This window comes from Anarrhichthys ocellatus, unplaced genomic scaffold (genome assembly GCF_004355925.1).
Source record: "Anarrhichthys ocellatus isolate YVR2014 unplaced genomic scaffold, GSC_Weel_1.0 scaffold2, whole genome shotgun sequence".
Taxonomy (NCBI): Eukaryota; Metazoa; Chordata; class Actinopteri; order Perciformes; family Anarhichadidae; genus Anarrhichthys; species Anarrhichthys ocellatus.
Window position 1 is genome coordinate 1,406,374 of NW_022280032.1, and position 16,266 is coordinate 1,422,639.

Below are 16,266 nucleotides of genomic sequence, written 5' to 3' on the forward strand. Positions count from 1 at the left end.
GGGTCATAAACAAAAGCCTTCAGAGAATACACAAGCTACGAAATTAGCTAGAAAGCAAAGAATTAGGGAAACAAACATAACCCCAGGGAGTTGTTTAAAATCAATACAGCATTTAGAGGTAAAACCAGAAAAGGGATGGATCGGAGGAATCATGTGTTCAATATCTGAGATTTCATCAGTCATATATTTTACGGACTAATGTCCTCAAGATGTACGAAACATCAGAGATGATTTCTCTGGTCGCAGCACATCAGACTTCCTCATCCGTCTGTGTGCACATGAAACTAGAACTACTGCCTCACGGTTGTCTCATCCATGTCTGTCCGACATGTCAGCAATTTAAATTGTATGAATAAGCATATCAAGTCTTGAGTTACGGACTAAAGCGTGTTTTTACCACCCGTTCACCCGAGAGTCTGAGTGGACGTTTGAGCCAAATTTAAAGAAAACTCCTCCCAGGATCTCCCGAGGTATCGGGGTTCGTGAGATCGGGACGGACAGACAACCAGAAAAACATCTGAATGTGTTCAGTTACACTCACAGAAATGGACATGGACTCCTGGACCTCTTTGTGGCTCACCAGCTGAACGTTGCCGTCTTCATAGTAATGAACCTGGAGCAGTTAAAAGGTTAAGTTTATCTTCACTGTGCAACTCAAAACAATAACACGTGTAGAAAAACGAATCAACAGCATCCCATGAGGTCTATGAGACACTCGACATGATGACGACGACTAACCGTCTCCGATGAATGAAGCACCAGGAACACCCAAAAATGTGTGAATAATATCATTAGAGATTATCCTAAATTTGACCAAAATGAACAAGCATTTCTTTATCTAGCTGTGTAGTGACTAGATGTTAAAAAGCACCTGATACTGAAGCACGTATTCAATTTCAACAGCACAACAAACCCGTTTGCTTGTCCACACGGTGGAAGATGTAAACTAAGTACCTGGATTTTCATGATTCCTGCCACCTGAGTGGAAGAGGGGGAGACGGTGAACTTCCATTCTGACCTCCAGCGTCCATTCCTGAGCAGAGACGAAGACAAAGACTTTTATCACCACAAAGACAATTCCAGCTGTTTATGACCTTATTGAATCAAATATATAACAAGTATATGGTGTCAATTTTGTCAATATGATACAAGTATCAAAACCTTCAACTTTCTAAAAAGCAGACACAATAAAACATCACTCGGAAAAAACTAAGAAACAAAAATGAACCGCCACCGTGAAACAAACGGCAGAAGAACAATACTAAATCCCCACTATAGAGCTCAACATCAACAATCCCTGATACCATTAACAGACTTTTATTTCCCTTTCATATCCTCATCTTGTCACACATCTGGCCCATTGGTTCCTCTTTACACAAACATGGCGGTGACATCCAGGAGCTGTGAGATCATCACACCAAACAACCAGTAAGCCAGCAGCAAAGAGGATTGGGGCAGCTCTCATCCAATTAGATTAGCCTGATCAGAAGCAGCTCAGCCAACACTCTACCGCTCCAGTGGCAAACAAAGTAAAGCCTTTGAAGCATCTTGTACATATTAAAATGAAGTTTGTTTAGGGAACCATCACTGGGAATTCTACAAAGCCCTGTTGGTCTTTCTGAATAAGAAGAAAAATCTTTGCCTGTCATCCTAAAACTGCAAGAGAAGAGAATCCCAGAGTCACAAAGCCCAGTGGTGCGAAACATACAAAACAAGAAAGGAGTCAAAAAACAGGTTGAATATGAAGAAGCAGTCTAAAACATACCAGAAGTTTTTGGGTTGAAACTGATGGCACTCGATGCACACGATGATGGTTTGATGTCCGTCGATGGTTTTCCCGTAAATCTGAAGGAAGAAGAGTATTCTCTGATTTTAACATGTGATGAGCCTTTGTTCTCTCAGCTAACGACCTCTTTAGTCCCACTTCACTGCTGTAGATGTGAAGTGATTGAATGAGAGGGTGTTTGGTGGTTAACGGCTCCATAATTAAGCTCCTGCTGACGCACAGCTGAGATAATGTTATCCACGCGACAACAAATCCACAGCACAGCTCTGTCTTTGGTGTCTGCAGCACAACTGCACTTTACATTAACATATAAGTAGCACAACAGAAGCTTTGTACAGCTTTAGACTGCAAACATTTATTAAATACTGGCCTACCTGTACTTCCTGTGCTGCACTGGGTGTACTTGTTCTTGTTCTTATGTTAATAAATAGAAGTAATGAAGAAAGAAAGACGCTAAAAGTCTTGCAGTTGTCTCTCACACACTTTTTTACAGATAAAAATCCAACATTTAAACTCAACTTCCTTGTAATATGTTAGTTTAGCGGCATCTTACTTAGTGCACCACCCTGTTGTCAGACAGACAGAGACGGAGAGACACAGAGAAAGAGAGACACAGAGAGAGAGAGAGACAAAGAGACCGAAAGAGAGAGAGAGACAAAGAGACCGAAAGAGAGAGAGAGAGACAGAGACAGAGACACAGAGAGAGAGCGAGAGAGAGACAGTAAGAGACAGAGAGAGAGACAGTAAGAGACAGAGAGAGAGACAGAGAAAGAGCGACACAGAGAGCGAGAGAAAGAGACAAAGAGAGAGAGCGAGAGAAAGCGAGAGAGAGAGACAGACAGACAGACAGAGACACAGCGAGAGAGAGACAGACAGAGACACAGATGTGTAGCAATGTCATCATGCAGAAACCTTCGTCAGACCTCATGGGAAAGCGTTTTAGAAGGTCTTGGGGGGAAAGAAAGCATTGTGACGCTACAACATGAGCTCACCCCCCCCCCCCAGTGACATTAGCTACATGGTTGTGGTAATGAGGAAGGCTCTGACGTACGGTGCAGACTCCACTGGGATAGTGCTCCTTGACGTAGGCCCGGACGGCCGAGTCCACGGCGCTCCTCCAGCCCTCCAGGGAGCCGTCGACATCGTGGGGCCGCGGGTCGCTGGCCTCCTTCCTCAGGTGGTCGAACTTGAAGGACATCTTGTTCTTCGGGTCCAGGACCCGGCCGTTCCCGAGGTCGCCGTGTTCTGTGATTAAGACCTGGACGGGGGGGAATGAAGAGTTAGGAGTGAGATAGAAGGAAAGAAAAATCAGAGTGAAAGAGCGAGAGAAGAGGTATCAGGAGAAAGAGGACAGAAAGAAAAGGGAACAACCGGAAAAAGACAGGAAGAACAAGACCAGATGGCAGAAGGCTGGAGACTTTGTGGGCAGGGAGAGAAAAGTCTAGAGATGAATTAAAGGGATGCAATGAGGAAAGGAGGAAGTCAAAGGAAAGGAGGAAGACAAAGGAAGACAGAAAAACACGAGCGTCTTCCACCTCGACAACATCAGACGGGGGAATTTAAAGCCGTGATGTGGCAACGGAGGGACATGATGACATCTTTGCATAAGACACTGCAATCGTTACTGAAGCTAACACACACACACACACACACACACACACACACACACACACACACACACACACACACACACACACACTTTCTGTAGAGGCAAAGGAGAACACTGGGACTTGTTTGATGCTGTAATTCAACCCCCCCCCTCTGCTTTAATGGCATCATAACATTAGTGCAATAATAATAATAATAATCACTTTTCTGCTTCCTTGTCCTGTTTTTTTTCTTGTTATTGGCTCAGATAAACTGCTACTTCTCATATATTTTTACTGCACTTTTGCTGAACGAGAACAAAGAACCTATACCAAACTGCTGTTTTAATCGCTAGCATGTGCAGTAAAACATGCGACTTAAACACACATGGATACAGCATATGAAAGGCATGATTGTCTCGGCTGGAGTTATAATATTCATTATTTATAATATTCATTATTTCAACCACAAAATGAGTATTTGTATCTGTTATCAAACTCCATTTACTTCAATTCATCAAGACTTCTCTCTGGTTTTTTGATACTTTAAAGATGGAGGAGTGCGAGAAAAACAAAAGATTTCTGGACGAGTATTCGATAATCAAATGATCATTTTGTGGGTGAAGTTTTCCTTTAAACAGCTTCAGACTCGTGACGTCACCCCGTTGCATTTAGACGAACGCGTGACCTCACCTGTTCCTCGTAGCCCTCGACTTTCACGGGGGTAAACTGGTCCAGGTTGTACTGCGCAAAGGCACTGCAGAGAAAAAGAGACGAAACATGAGTTCACACGCTCCAACCTCTGTACTTCATGCAAACACACTTCCTGCTCTGAGCTGGATTTAAAGTTTAAAGTTTGACTTCATGATAATATGGACGGAGACTAAAGTATTAACGAGTCGACAGCTGGAGTTTTCATTGACTGCCAGATGAAATAAATAAAAGTAAACTCAGCTGGAACAAACATTACCAGACGCAATATTACACAAAACAAAATAGAAGAATAGAAATAACAAACATGCAGAACAACACGGAGTCTGATTTAAGGATGGGATGATACAGGACTTTAGGAATATCGTCACGAGTGACTTGATAAAGCTGTCTAGCTTGTCATAACAGAAATGATAAATAGTGCCTCATTTAATACAGAGACTCATACAATGTTGATTATTGTTGTTATTTATCCTGTATTTATGCAGGGGGACCTTATGGATTGACATATTTAAGATGGTTTGGTGCATATCCTATCTGTGATGCAATACAAATATTTATTTCTGGTAAAGTGATTCCAGCATGCTTTATTGCCATTTTAAGAGTTTTAAGTTTATGACGATTATCAGGATAAAATCATAAATTGTAACTCTGTTAGCCAGGATAATCGGGACAGGAAATTTAATATCGTCATTTCATATGATGCGTGTTTCGCTTCAGACTTTTAAGTCTTTTTGCAAAAACAAAAACATGAAGCACTACAAGAGGAGAGACTTACTGCGCTGCACCTTCCCTGAGGAGGTTGTCATTGTTGAGCAGCAATCGCACATCTGAGGAGAAACGAGAACAGCAGATCAGCACCACGAACACACCGACGCACAAGACAAAGCCTCAACACACTTAAGGGGGGGGGGGGGGGGGTGAGTGAGGCGGACATGGTTAATCAGCTCAGTGGGAAGAGGCTGTAGAATCACACACAGATGAAAGGAGACAAAGTGGCTGTCGGGCTGCGATAAGACGGGCAGACAGACAGACGCCCAGTTTTACAACAACAATATTATATAAAGATATGTTATTAGGTATGTGCACATACAAGAGATTTGATTCAGTGTTTTTTTGCATCTTTCTTGATGTAACAAATGAATGCTGAATGGATTAACAGACTTTAAGATTGTGTACAGTACATAAAGAGTACTACACATCCTGTAATATTGCAGTACAATTAAAAACTCCATTACTTTTCCATAACTTGCTCCCGAAGGAATTTACACAACAAATGTGCAACAGTCACCAGTGAATATTGTGCATCAAAACTAGAACACGGTCAGATTTTAGCCTCAACGTTTTCATGAGTAGGTTGATTTTAACCAGTTCTGTGTCACAAAAAAACAATTGTTTTGGTTTAAAGCATTAATCTAATCATCGCAGCACTACACAGGATGTTTTAAAGAAGTGTTTTCACGTGCTTTGACGGTGGCTTACGTTATTAAGCTGCATGTCTTTGCTAAATCAATCATTACACACATTATATTCAAGCAGAGACACTTCTTTTATACGTATATCTTTAGGCTGCACTGGATTTAGATGATGGACGGTAGAGAGGTTACAGGTAATGAGGGGAAGAGGAGGAGGAGGAGGGATGAAGGTCCAGTTCTGAGCAAACACATCACATGTTACGTGTTACATGAAGAGAAACCAGAGTAGTTACCGTTGAACACTTCGTTGAACTCTCCTGGCGGGGCGTGGATGACAAAGTTAGCTGCTATGCGTACCTGCAGGCAAGAAAAACAAAAAGGTACAAGTTAAGACTGGAAGTCACTGATCTGACACGGAACATTAACACGATGAATCCGTCTTTATTACACACCATAGGACATTTAAATCTCTTTATTATTGACTGTTTTATTCCTTTTTTTGGACAATTTGCCACCACTTATTTTTTGTTTTTAATCATGAAAACACGGGTTTGCTGCGTTCACTGGTACACTAATGTAATGCCTAAACTTCACAATACAACCACTGACTGTATGTACGCACGGCGGCCAACAGAGGGTGTGATGAGACTGTGTCATGGTGGAGTGAGGCGCTTCAATGTCTCGCCGCGTACGAGCAGTCTATATTCTTTTTTTTTTTACCCCCTCTTCTTTACTTCCTCACTCTGTTGCTGCTGCACCGCAACACTTCCTGCTTCCAGGTCACATGTTAAACTGAGAGCGAGACGATGGCCCCTCCTCCCTCACCCCGTGTGGTTTACAACCATATAAGGACATGAAAATGTGCTGAGGCCTCCAGTGCACAAATTCTCTCTCTCTTGCCCTACCTCTATATGCCTCAACTCCCCTCTATCACAAGCTGGTGTATCAGGGAAGGTGTTCGTGTGTGTGTGTGTGTGTGTGTGGGTGTGTGTGTGACAAGGTGTGTGTGAGAGACAAGGTGTGTGTGTGTGTGTTTGTCCCCTGGGCCCTTATTAGCAGTGTGTGTATACAAGTGCTCTGGCACTCGCGCAGAGCGATCGCTAATTAGTGTGTGAGTGTGTGTGTGTGTGTGTGTGTGTGTGTGTAATGTTGAGATCAAAGTGCATCTGCATTTGTATCTCGCATCCTCTGTCATGAGATCATCATGACACACAAAAAATGTGTAAAAACACAACGGAGGTGTGTGCGTCTCACATGCGTCTCGCTTTGTGAAAACAACCGGTGGGGAAAAATAAGTTGTGTTTGTTTGCGACTCGACGTCCCCGTGGGAAAGACTAATTTGCGTCGGGGGGGTTCTTCCTCGTTTCACTGGACGGAAGTGTTTAAACAGGGTTTCTCCAGGCACTCCAGGGGCAGTTTCCAGGAATACAGGCTTACACATTTGTGATCCAGATCGGTTTTCTGATCAGTTTACAAAGTCGAAGTGTCTTAAAGCTGCATTCTCTCTAGTGTCCACCAGGGGGCGACTCCTCTGGTTGTATAGAAGTCTATGAGAAAATGACTCTACTTCTCTCTTGATTTATTACCTCAGTAAACATTGTAAACATGAGTTTATGGTCTCAATCTCTAGTTTCAAGTCTTCTTCAATACAGCATGATGTTCATTTAGTACATTATGGTCCATTTAGAGTCAAACAGACCATAAAGCAGGACATGCTTTAGGGCGGGGCTACACTGTGATTGACAGGTCTCTACCAGAGCACCACTGTATGTCTACAGTGTAAATTTAATAAATTTGGGTTTTTTAAGTGTTGGTCAGAAAAACAAGCACTTGGATCATCTTATGTTGAGGACATTTGTAAGATGAATGGGACTTCTTCTGACATTTTATGAATGAAATAATATTTTTAGAAAAGTTGTAAATAATATAAAATAAACGTGTTGCAGTCCTCAGGAATGAATGTCAAAATGCTTGTCAAGTCGATTAAAACAAAATATGGACATAAAAATGTCTCCTTTATCAGATTTATCTGCACTTCATCTGGTAATTAAAGTATAGTATGACAGTTATAGACATATGGGACAGTTACTAACTATGAGAATTACCATTTATAATAGTCTGTAAATAAGACAAACTAAGACCCTCATCTGGTTCAAATATCATAAAATTGAACTCTCTCACCCGTCACACCCAGATCTGGTTTCAATAAAGTCTATTAATAGTATTTAAAGTCCACTCTAACTGCTGCTAGATGCTGAACACACTGAAGCCTTTTACCCAGCATGCCTTTGGCGAAAAGGCAGGTAGCACGTTTTACAGGTAGCCAGTCAATTAGTTATTATTAATTATTGTTTAAATCTGAGCAGGCCACTGTAATTACATTTCAGATAGACAAAAAAAAGTGTGGATAAAACACTGAATGAATGCCCTTTAAACTGTTTCAAGATATTCAACACTTTAATTATTATTATTGGCTTAAATGGTGCAGAGCGCAGATCTTTTACTCTCCTCTGTGAACGTCTGTGTGAGCTCGTAGACTTAATTGCGTAGCGCCAACAGCCCGGGAGAGACCGGTGAAGGACTGCACAGGAAACAGATGGAGACGGTTTTACAATCACTTCTGACAGATAACTGTTTTCAGGGCGCATGGAGAGAGGAGAGGAGATGAATCACTGACAGGAGGAGGAAGAGGATACTCCATTAGTGGATTATGAGTACGCCATTGACTGTTAAAAGATAGTTGAGAACGAGAGTAATACTTCCTCTTTCCTCCAAGTACCTCAAACCAGTTCTACTGATGCACTGAGATAACAGCAAGAGAGGAAACACGCATTAAATTAAATAATACACTCACGTTTCCACCTGTTTCTTGCAGGTTATTTACATGTTAAACAGGCTGGACACCGATACTGTTTGAGAATTTTGGCTCCAAAAGCAAGATCCTTCGTCATCCCTCACAGACCTGCATGCATGTCGTTCATCGTTGTTCTGCTGTGACTGATTCTTTGTTTTATTGTCTAAAGATGCAGCAGAATTATGTCTTTAGTCCACGTTTCTATTCACATAATTCTCCCTCAATTGATTGCTTTGCACGTGTTGTTTTATGAGCCTCTGTGTTGCTCGACAATGTAGTGTAAGGCTGTCCTGAATGATGTTTCTTCTTATATTAATATTCTCTCTTCTTTTATTATTGTTTCTGCATGCTTATAAATGATTAATGATGAATAAATTTGTCATTTTAATCTTATATTCTGTTTTTTTTAGGGTGACTTTGTAACATCTGTCGAGGGACTATAGATGAAAAATAGCATATTGGCGCATTTACAGAGATGTTTCTTATTTTGTGTGCACTATTCCCCAGCAAAATAAACCAATGAAGTTATCTTGTTAGCTAGCAGACAAATGGAAGCAAAAGCATGGCCTCCTTTGCAGAAGTAATTACTGTTGAGCAATTTAAATGTTGAGCTGCAAGGTTAAGTATTAACGCCGGCACACGAGCCACTGGGACACTTCGGAGCTCTGAGACCAAAGAGTCTCTGCGGGGAAATTTAGTTAATTATCCGCTTTGAGCCCCAAATAGTGATGGGACGATACAGGACTTTATCATTCGGCAACCTCCGGGTATGAAGAGTGAAGCCAACGCTGAAGTGACTTAAACCTGCATTCTCTCTACTGTCCATCATGGGGCGACTCCTCTGGTTGTATAGCAGTCTATGAGAAAATGAAATGAAAAAGCTTTGGTAAAATCGCACTACAGTTGCACTACAAAAACAGAAGAGCTGACTGTAGTTTGGGCATTTCATGGGAACAGAAGAGACGGCAAGAAGTCGACGATTGCTGCTGTGAGAAACTCTTTTGATGGCTTTTTATCTCCCGAGAAGATCTGACCAAGGAGCTGGAATAATAATAGTGGAGCTAACCGACCCATTCAGAGAACATGGGACATAAACGCCCCCCTGTAGTGTGGGATCTTTGTCCTCTCTTAGGCCTAGACACCAGCTGGTCTCTTTCAACTCGCACTGTATATTGATCCTCATATTACCCAGCAAACCCTCCTTTTCCTTTGCAAAACAAACAGCACCATCCCGACACCAAACCCCACACCCATCCCACCCTCTGATGGAGCACCCGCTGACACTGAAACCACTCGTAAAACTAATCCTAGCATCAAAAATCGCCTTATCACCCCCAATCCAGAGCTGTGGAAATAATAACGGTACAAAACACAGCAGGAGTAAACTGAAAGCAATATTTTTTTGACCCGCGGGCATTTTTTAAGCTGCATCATCTCCCCGAGTTTGGTCCTCTTCCCTGGCGTGCATCCATTTCAATATCCTAAAAAATAAAAGACGGTGAAATGCTTGAAACAGCCGAGTTCAGAGGGAAAACCTGTCTGATTAGGGTGAATATTGATGAGGGTGGGTGACGGGTGCTATAAATCATGAATAATAAGTCCAGAGAAGCGATGGCAGAGAGGAGGAGGACCGTCAGCCGGAGGGCGACTAGAAATGTTCCTCTGCTAATCGAAACCAGGAGATGGCGGCTGGTCGGCTCAGGATGAAATTGAAGAAATGAGGGCATAAATACAGTCGGAGGCAGACGGTTTAATGATAGTAAAGATCATGACTTTTTCAATAATTGTGTTGAACAGAGTAATGACTGTCTGGGGCACTTGCTTCATATTCAGGTTGACACAATGCCGCCTGCTCTACTGTCTTAGTTGCAGGTTCACATATCGTACCAGCGATTGTTTTCCAGGTTTCAGCCCGTTAACTACAAATCACAGACTGTGAATCATAAATGCCATTTTTCAGATTGACTTCCTTCCTTCCTTCCAGGCAGCCACCAGTTTCAGTTCGTCTCAGCTGAGCATTAACGTTAACTTTGCTTGGTAATGAATGTTTGTTTTTTTGCTGTCAAACGTATGTGAAGGTTTTGAGGAAAGCAAACAAAACTCTCTCTCTCTGTCTGTCTCTGTATATTGTGTTGCTGTCTGCTACTTTGTCTTTTCTGATATTAATTGAAAGAGTCAGACATTTTAAAAACCTTTCGATAGTCAATAAAAATGTCAAAAACCTTGCAGAAGCCCATCACAGGATTTAGTGGGTAACTCTTATAGTGATCCTGTCTGTCTGCGTAAAAACACCTTCACTATATTATGATTAAATTTGATTTATTTTTCTTTATTTCTGGTGCAGATTTACCATCCAATTCATATTTAAATATTTATTACAGGAACATAAAGAAATGAAACCGAACAGCTTCACTATTTCGTGAATTTTATTCACCTTCTGTCTCTCTAGTAGCCATGACCTTTTTAATTCCATGTTTACAGCTTGCCAACTTGTCTGGATAGCTGGTGCAAAACCACACTTCCGTTTGCCAACATGCGCACTTATATTTGTGATGATTTTAGCTGTAAAAAGAGACTATAGTCAATGATTAATCCAACTGTTTATAATGACACACATGCTGGACACTTTGGCGATGATCAAACGTGCGTCCTTCCTGGACGGACTCCGACTGCATAAATACTGCTGCCTCGTCTACTTTAAATGTGCACATTTGTCACCTTCAGCCAACACCCCCGATGACTTCTCCTTACTGGTAAAAGTAGTGTCATTTTACCCCCCAGCAGCCAGCTATGCAATGTACGGACTATCGCTGGCTTGCATTACCACCTCCAGTATGTGGACACTCCAGGGCAAAGCCGCCGGTCTTAGCGCATCAACGTTTATCAGTTTATAGGAAACCAGGCAGTAATCCGTTTAACCCTTAAACAGGGCATCAGTGTGAAGCCTCAGCACAGACAGATAACATCTCTCTCACTGCTGCAGTACAGACAGCTCCTCTGTCTATGCATTCTTCAGTTTAAGGGAGATGCCCACTGAGTTTCCAGCGTTCATCTTTGCTATATCTCCCTACGGTCTAAGACAGCTGTTTACAAGCCGAGCTCAGGCACACATCCGGGGTTGTTGGCCCTTTAACTTCAGCATTATCTAAAAAGGAGTATACTTTGTCTGAGGTTTCTTTAATACTTCCCAGACAGCAATAAAACCTTCAAACTGGATCATTTGAGAATAAACCTTGCAGTTTTAGTCTATCTCCATCATAAGAAGAATGTATTTCTGTAATTTATTGTACTTTGTGAAAGGTAACTACGTAAAAGGTTTATATATTTGACATACAGACGTCCAAATCTTTGTACGGATCCTGTAGGATGCGTAGACTAAATATCCAGACAGGCGTTATTCTAAACATGGTATGTCGTAGATGCTTTCATTCATAAAGCCTTACTGTACCAGGACTACATGCATTATTTACACTGGAGCCCCTAGTAGGAATCACGCCACCATCCCTGGTATTGTCAGCACTCTGACAATTTACCTTCTTCTCTGGCAGTATAATAAATGAACTGTTATGCTAACTTAACTGCAGAAGTGACATTTGGCTGCTGTCCAGTGTTGGCCATCAGTCTCTTTACTCTATTATTTGTGTAACCAGTGTAGCATGAAAGCATGGTGGAATTAGCAGGCTAGCTAGCTAACGAGTCAGCTGCTTATTGAGCCAAATTTAACAAGTTAATGCCTCTTTCACGCTCTCTTGTCACAGCGTAGAAAAGCACATCTCACATGTCGTTGAGTCGCACAAGGAGCCGACTGTAGGACCAGTTTGAGTTTTGCCTTTGTGATTCTTACATCCCCTATTGAATAAAACTCCTTTTCACGAGGCTATGGATTCTCACCAAACCAGCTGACAGAAAAGTCTGCTCTTTCTGAAACAGGAACCAAAGCACAGAAACCTCGAGGATTATTTTGACCTATAACGACTCCAAGAAAAGCTAGCAAAAAATACCTCTTGTGTAAAATGCAATGTACACTACTCAATGGAAGTGTAAGCTACAGCAAAACAAGGTGGGTAGCTGCCATTTGCTTATAAATCTTGCTTGTGGGTAGTGAGTTTGTCTCCTCTGTCAATCATTTTGCCATGTGCCGGATTATTGTTTCAGGTATTTACATGCAGAGAGAAACAATCAAGTTGACAGGTAATGTAGTTTGTTAAAAAGTGCTTCTGGTACCTGTCACTTAAGTACAGACAAAGGACACACGTTGCGTAAGAGCAGCTTCCTGTTATACCCATGTGTGGTTTCTTTGGTGTGATCAGGAAGCTGGCAGACCGGTGCCCAAATGACTCAAAAACACTACAAGCGGAAATGTGTTATCTGTGACAGAGACTCTTCTCACCGTTTAATCATTTACAAATGGAAGAGACTCGTTAGAAATCCCCCCATCAGGGAGCTTTCAGGTCTGACAACAGCAACAACATGGAGATTTCTCATGGGACACGTTTAGGAAGAGACAAACCTCGAAGCTATTTATTGTGTTCGACACGGAAGAAATGTCCAGGGTCAAATTTTCTAAAGGCTACCTATCAAAACAGTGTCTTCTTCCTAAGCAGATTGAACAGCCATCACAGTAATGAGACAGATTGCAGCTGGTGAGGATTCCCACGATAAGAAAGTTTGTAGATTTGTCGTTCAAATGTGGGGAAAGTACCAACAGACGTGTGCCAGGACATTCTGGCTTCGGCTGATCGTTTTATCCGCTCCCTGGCAGGCCACCACACATTTGTAGTTTTATTCTACAAATCATGACTAGCCAGTGGAAGAGTTGTTCAAATTGACTAGTGACTTTCGGAAACTATTACCCACTGTCAGTGTTATGCAGTTGAAAAGCAAAAGGCTCATTTCCTCCTCCTTTTGCAGTTTTCCTCAGCACTGCTTAAAAAAAGAAAAGAAAAGGGCCGAGGGCCTGAAACAGATGGCCGATTGCTGTGAGCTAATGTGCTGGAGAGACAGCCTTCAAAGTACAAAAACACAACGGTGGTGTTTGCATTGAACAGCACAACATACAGTTGGGATGGATGTAACCCACTTGGTACTGCACCAATCGTATCCAGAGAGAAATAAACAGCTTCCCCCAGCTAAACACTGCGTATTGGCCGAGCCCCCTTTCTCTACAAGACAGCCTGGCAGGTCGCTAAACCATCATTCTCAGTTTCAGATCTACGAAATCAGAATTGTCTGGTCAAAAAGTGACAAATGTGGAAACCAATGTGGTTAAGAGATGAAAAGCAGATCCCATCCTTCTCACAGCACCAACACTTAAAGTTGTTACTAGCTTAAACCACAAGCCCAACACCATGAACACACACCTGAAAACATTTTCGCCATGTTGTTGTTTTTAGCAACCAATGAACAGGAAGTGACCATATCTGGACTGAGGAGTGACGTAGAGACGCCTAGTAGAGACCTGTCAATCACCGTGTAGCCCCGCCCTAAAGCATCCCCTGCTTTATGGTCTGTGTGACTCTAAATGGACCATCATTTACTAAATGAACATCATGCTGTATTGAAGAAGACTTGAAACTAGAGATTGAGACCATAAACTCATGATTACAATGTTTACTGAGGTAATAAATCAAGAGAGAAGTAGAGTCATTTTTTCATAGACTTCTATATAATCAGACTTCTTTTTACAACCTATTTATTTATGTATTTATTTGCCGTCTGTTTTCATATTTAATCTTTTGGGAATTTACAAAACATGTTAAGCAAGTAACCAGAGCTCATGGAGATTTCTAAAACGTGCTATTCAATTTACAAAGCCTTAAAAAAAAAAAAAGAACATGAAGTGAATCTGTAACGATTAAAGCAGTACATTTCCCCCCCAACTGACAAACTAATAAAAACAATTACCAAATTGTCAATAAACTGATAAATAGTCTCACCGGTAGTGCTTTCAAGCAGTAGTTATCTCTCAAAGCTGCTGTCAATATGCCAAAAAAATAACTAAATCAACCCATTTATTAGGATATTACAATAAAATACAAGTAGGATTTGTGTAAGCAGCTCATGCTGTCTCAGGGTTTTGTCTGTTTGTGTGTGAGCTGTTTTAAGGAAATGAGAAAATGAAACAGCCAGACAGCAGCAGGGGGGGGGGGGGGGGGGAAGGATAATAGGAGTGGTAACAGTTAACACCGTTAACGTTACGCAGCTTTAAAGGGTATAACCTCTTTATGGCTGTAGACACTAAAAATCTGTGCAGTATAAATACACTGTGCAATACTACAATTATTCTGTCTGTATACATAATATTTTAGTTATTGTGGATTTTTGACTTTTTATTTATTTAATATTCTTTACTGTTTTATTGCTTATTTAAAATATATTTAATATAATATTAAATAATATAATAATAATATATATGTATATATTTAATAATAATATATTTATTAATATATATGTATATATTAAATAATATATAAATATCTATAGTTCCTCCATATTTTTTTGTACCGTCTGTGAAACGTTACTTATTAAAAGGTACAGCTGTTAGCATGCTAGCTTGTAGAACACCCACGGTTTGCTGTCACATAGCAAATGAAATCCGGAAATGTTATTAATTGAAACACTCTTGACAATTCACCACTTTGCTGTATTGTGTCGACAGAAAAGCGGTGTCAACACAGTGAAAAGGGCGTGTTAGTAAGTCTGGAGCTGTCTGTTAGCAGTGCTAGCTATGCTAACGTAACAAGCTAGCGATGTGGAAACTTCCCTCACACAAAAACAATAAGAAACACAGAACGGGGGCGGATAACAGCATGTGCACAGACACGAGAATAGGGCGTGGGAGTCAATGTTAATGTGAGTTTATTACAATATGTACACGGTTCCTATTTTTGAGCCAGGACCGTACAAGGAGCCTCCGTTAAAACGAGCGGAAGTTGGAGCTAAAAATAATAAAGCAGCAGCAGCGGTATCTCTGCTGAGGCCTGGAGGAGGTTTTAGTTTCCTCCAAAATTCAACTTAATCCCGGTCGACGACCGAGAAAACAACCGGAGGAAGACGGACTCTAACCGCCGCACACGGTGCTCCCTTAAGCTTGAGTTTGTCCAGCGATTAAATCGGCGTTTTACCTTCTCCTCGTCGGATAGCTGCTCCTCATGATCCGCCATCTTTTCTTCCGGCACCACCAAGCTTGTCAGAGTCCCGTGACGTCACCGCTCGCGGGGTGGATTCCCACAGCTTGGCTTCGGCGCGTGATTGACGCTACAGTTCACGCGAAGCTTGCGCGTTTCGCATAATTCAATAATGTGTGTATGCTTGCAAAACTAATCACTGTGCTGTTTTTTAAAATTTTTATTATTAAATGTAATTGATTTATGCAGACTTGTCTAAGGTGTTCTGTACAGCTCTCTGACTTTATTTATTTATTTGCAAAATATTTTTCCTCCTGGGTGTCAATAAATAAACAATGTCTCCACGTGTGCCACATCTTTTGGATTATCATCTCAGTACATTGCACATGTCCTACAAACTTTGCACTGTGAACTTTTGCATATTTCTTGGACTATTTTTTCTCTGCATTGTGCAACATTCCTGCACAAAAACAGATATACATATTTTTAATATTTGTTTTACATATTTTTGTTGTCATGTTTTCTTTTTTATTTGTGTTTCATGACTGTTGCAGTACTTCCTTCTATCCTTTTTATGATCTTAATATGTTTATTGTCATGAACCAAAGAACTAAGGCAAATTCCATGTATGTGAAACCATATTTGGCACCAAAAAAACATGATTCCAGATAATCAAATTGTATTTTATTTTAATATTGTACAGTGAGCACATCTGAGGTTCATATTAAGAATTGTTTTATATTTCCTCTTTTTTTTTTTTACAGCTTTTGGATATAGAACAAGGAAG

General features: G+C 41.1%; 1 protein-coding gene across 1 annotated transcript in view; it reads right to left on the reverse strand.

Annotated features, from left to right (window-relative positions):
• Nucleotides 1–15,568, reverse strand: part of LOC116392911 (F-actin-capping protein subunit alpha-2) — an 18,241-nt gene extending 2,673 nt beyond the window's left edge. The window contains exons 1-8 of the mRNA XM_031864748.1: nucleotides 15,477–15,568; nucleotides 5,792–5,855; nucleotides 4,862–4,913; nucleotides 4,066–4,129; nucleotides 2,838–3,044; nucleotides 1,766–1,845; nucleotides 955–1,033; nucleotides 542–613 (exon numbers count right to left, since the gene is read on the reverse strand). Coding sequence (XP_031720608.1) covers nucleotides 542–613; nucleotides 955–1,033; nucleotides 1,766–1,845; nucleotides 2,838–3,044; nucleotides 4,066–4,129; nucleotides 4,862–4,913; nucleotides 5,792–5,855; nucleotides 15,477–15,515 — 657 coding nt within the window. The 5' untranslated portion in view covers nucleotides 15,516–15,568. The remainder of the gene's footprint in view (nucleotides 1–541; nucleotides 614–954; nucleotides 1,034–1,765; nucleotides 1,846–2,837; nucleotides 3,045–4,065; nucleotides 4,130–4,861; nucleotides 4,914–5,791; nucleotides 5,856–15,476) is intronic.
• Nucleotides 15,569–16,266: the final 698 nt, after the last annotated feature.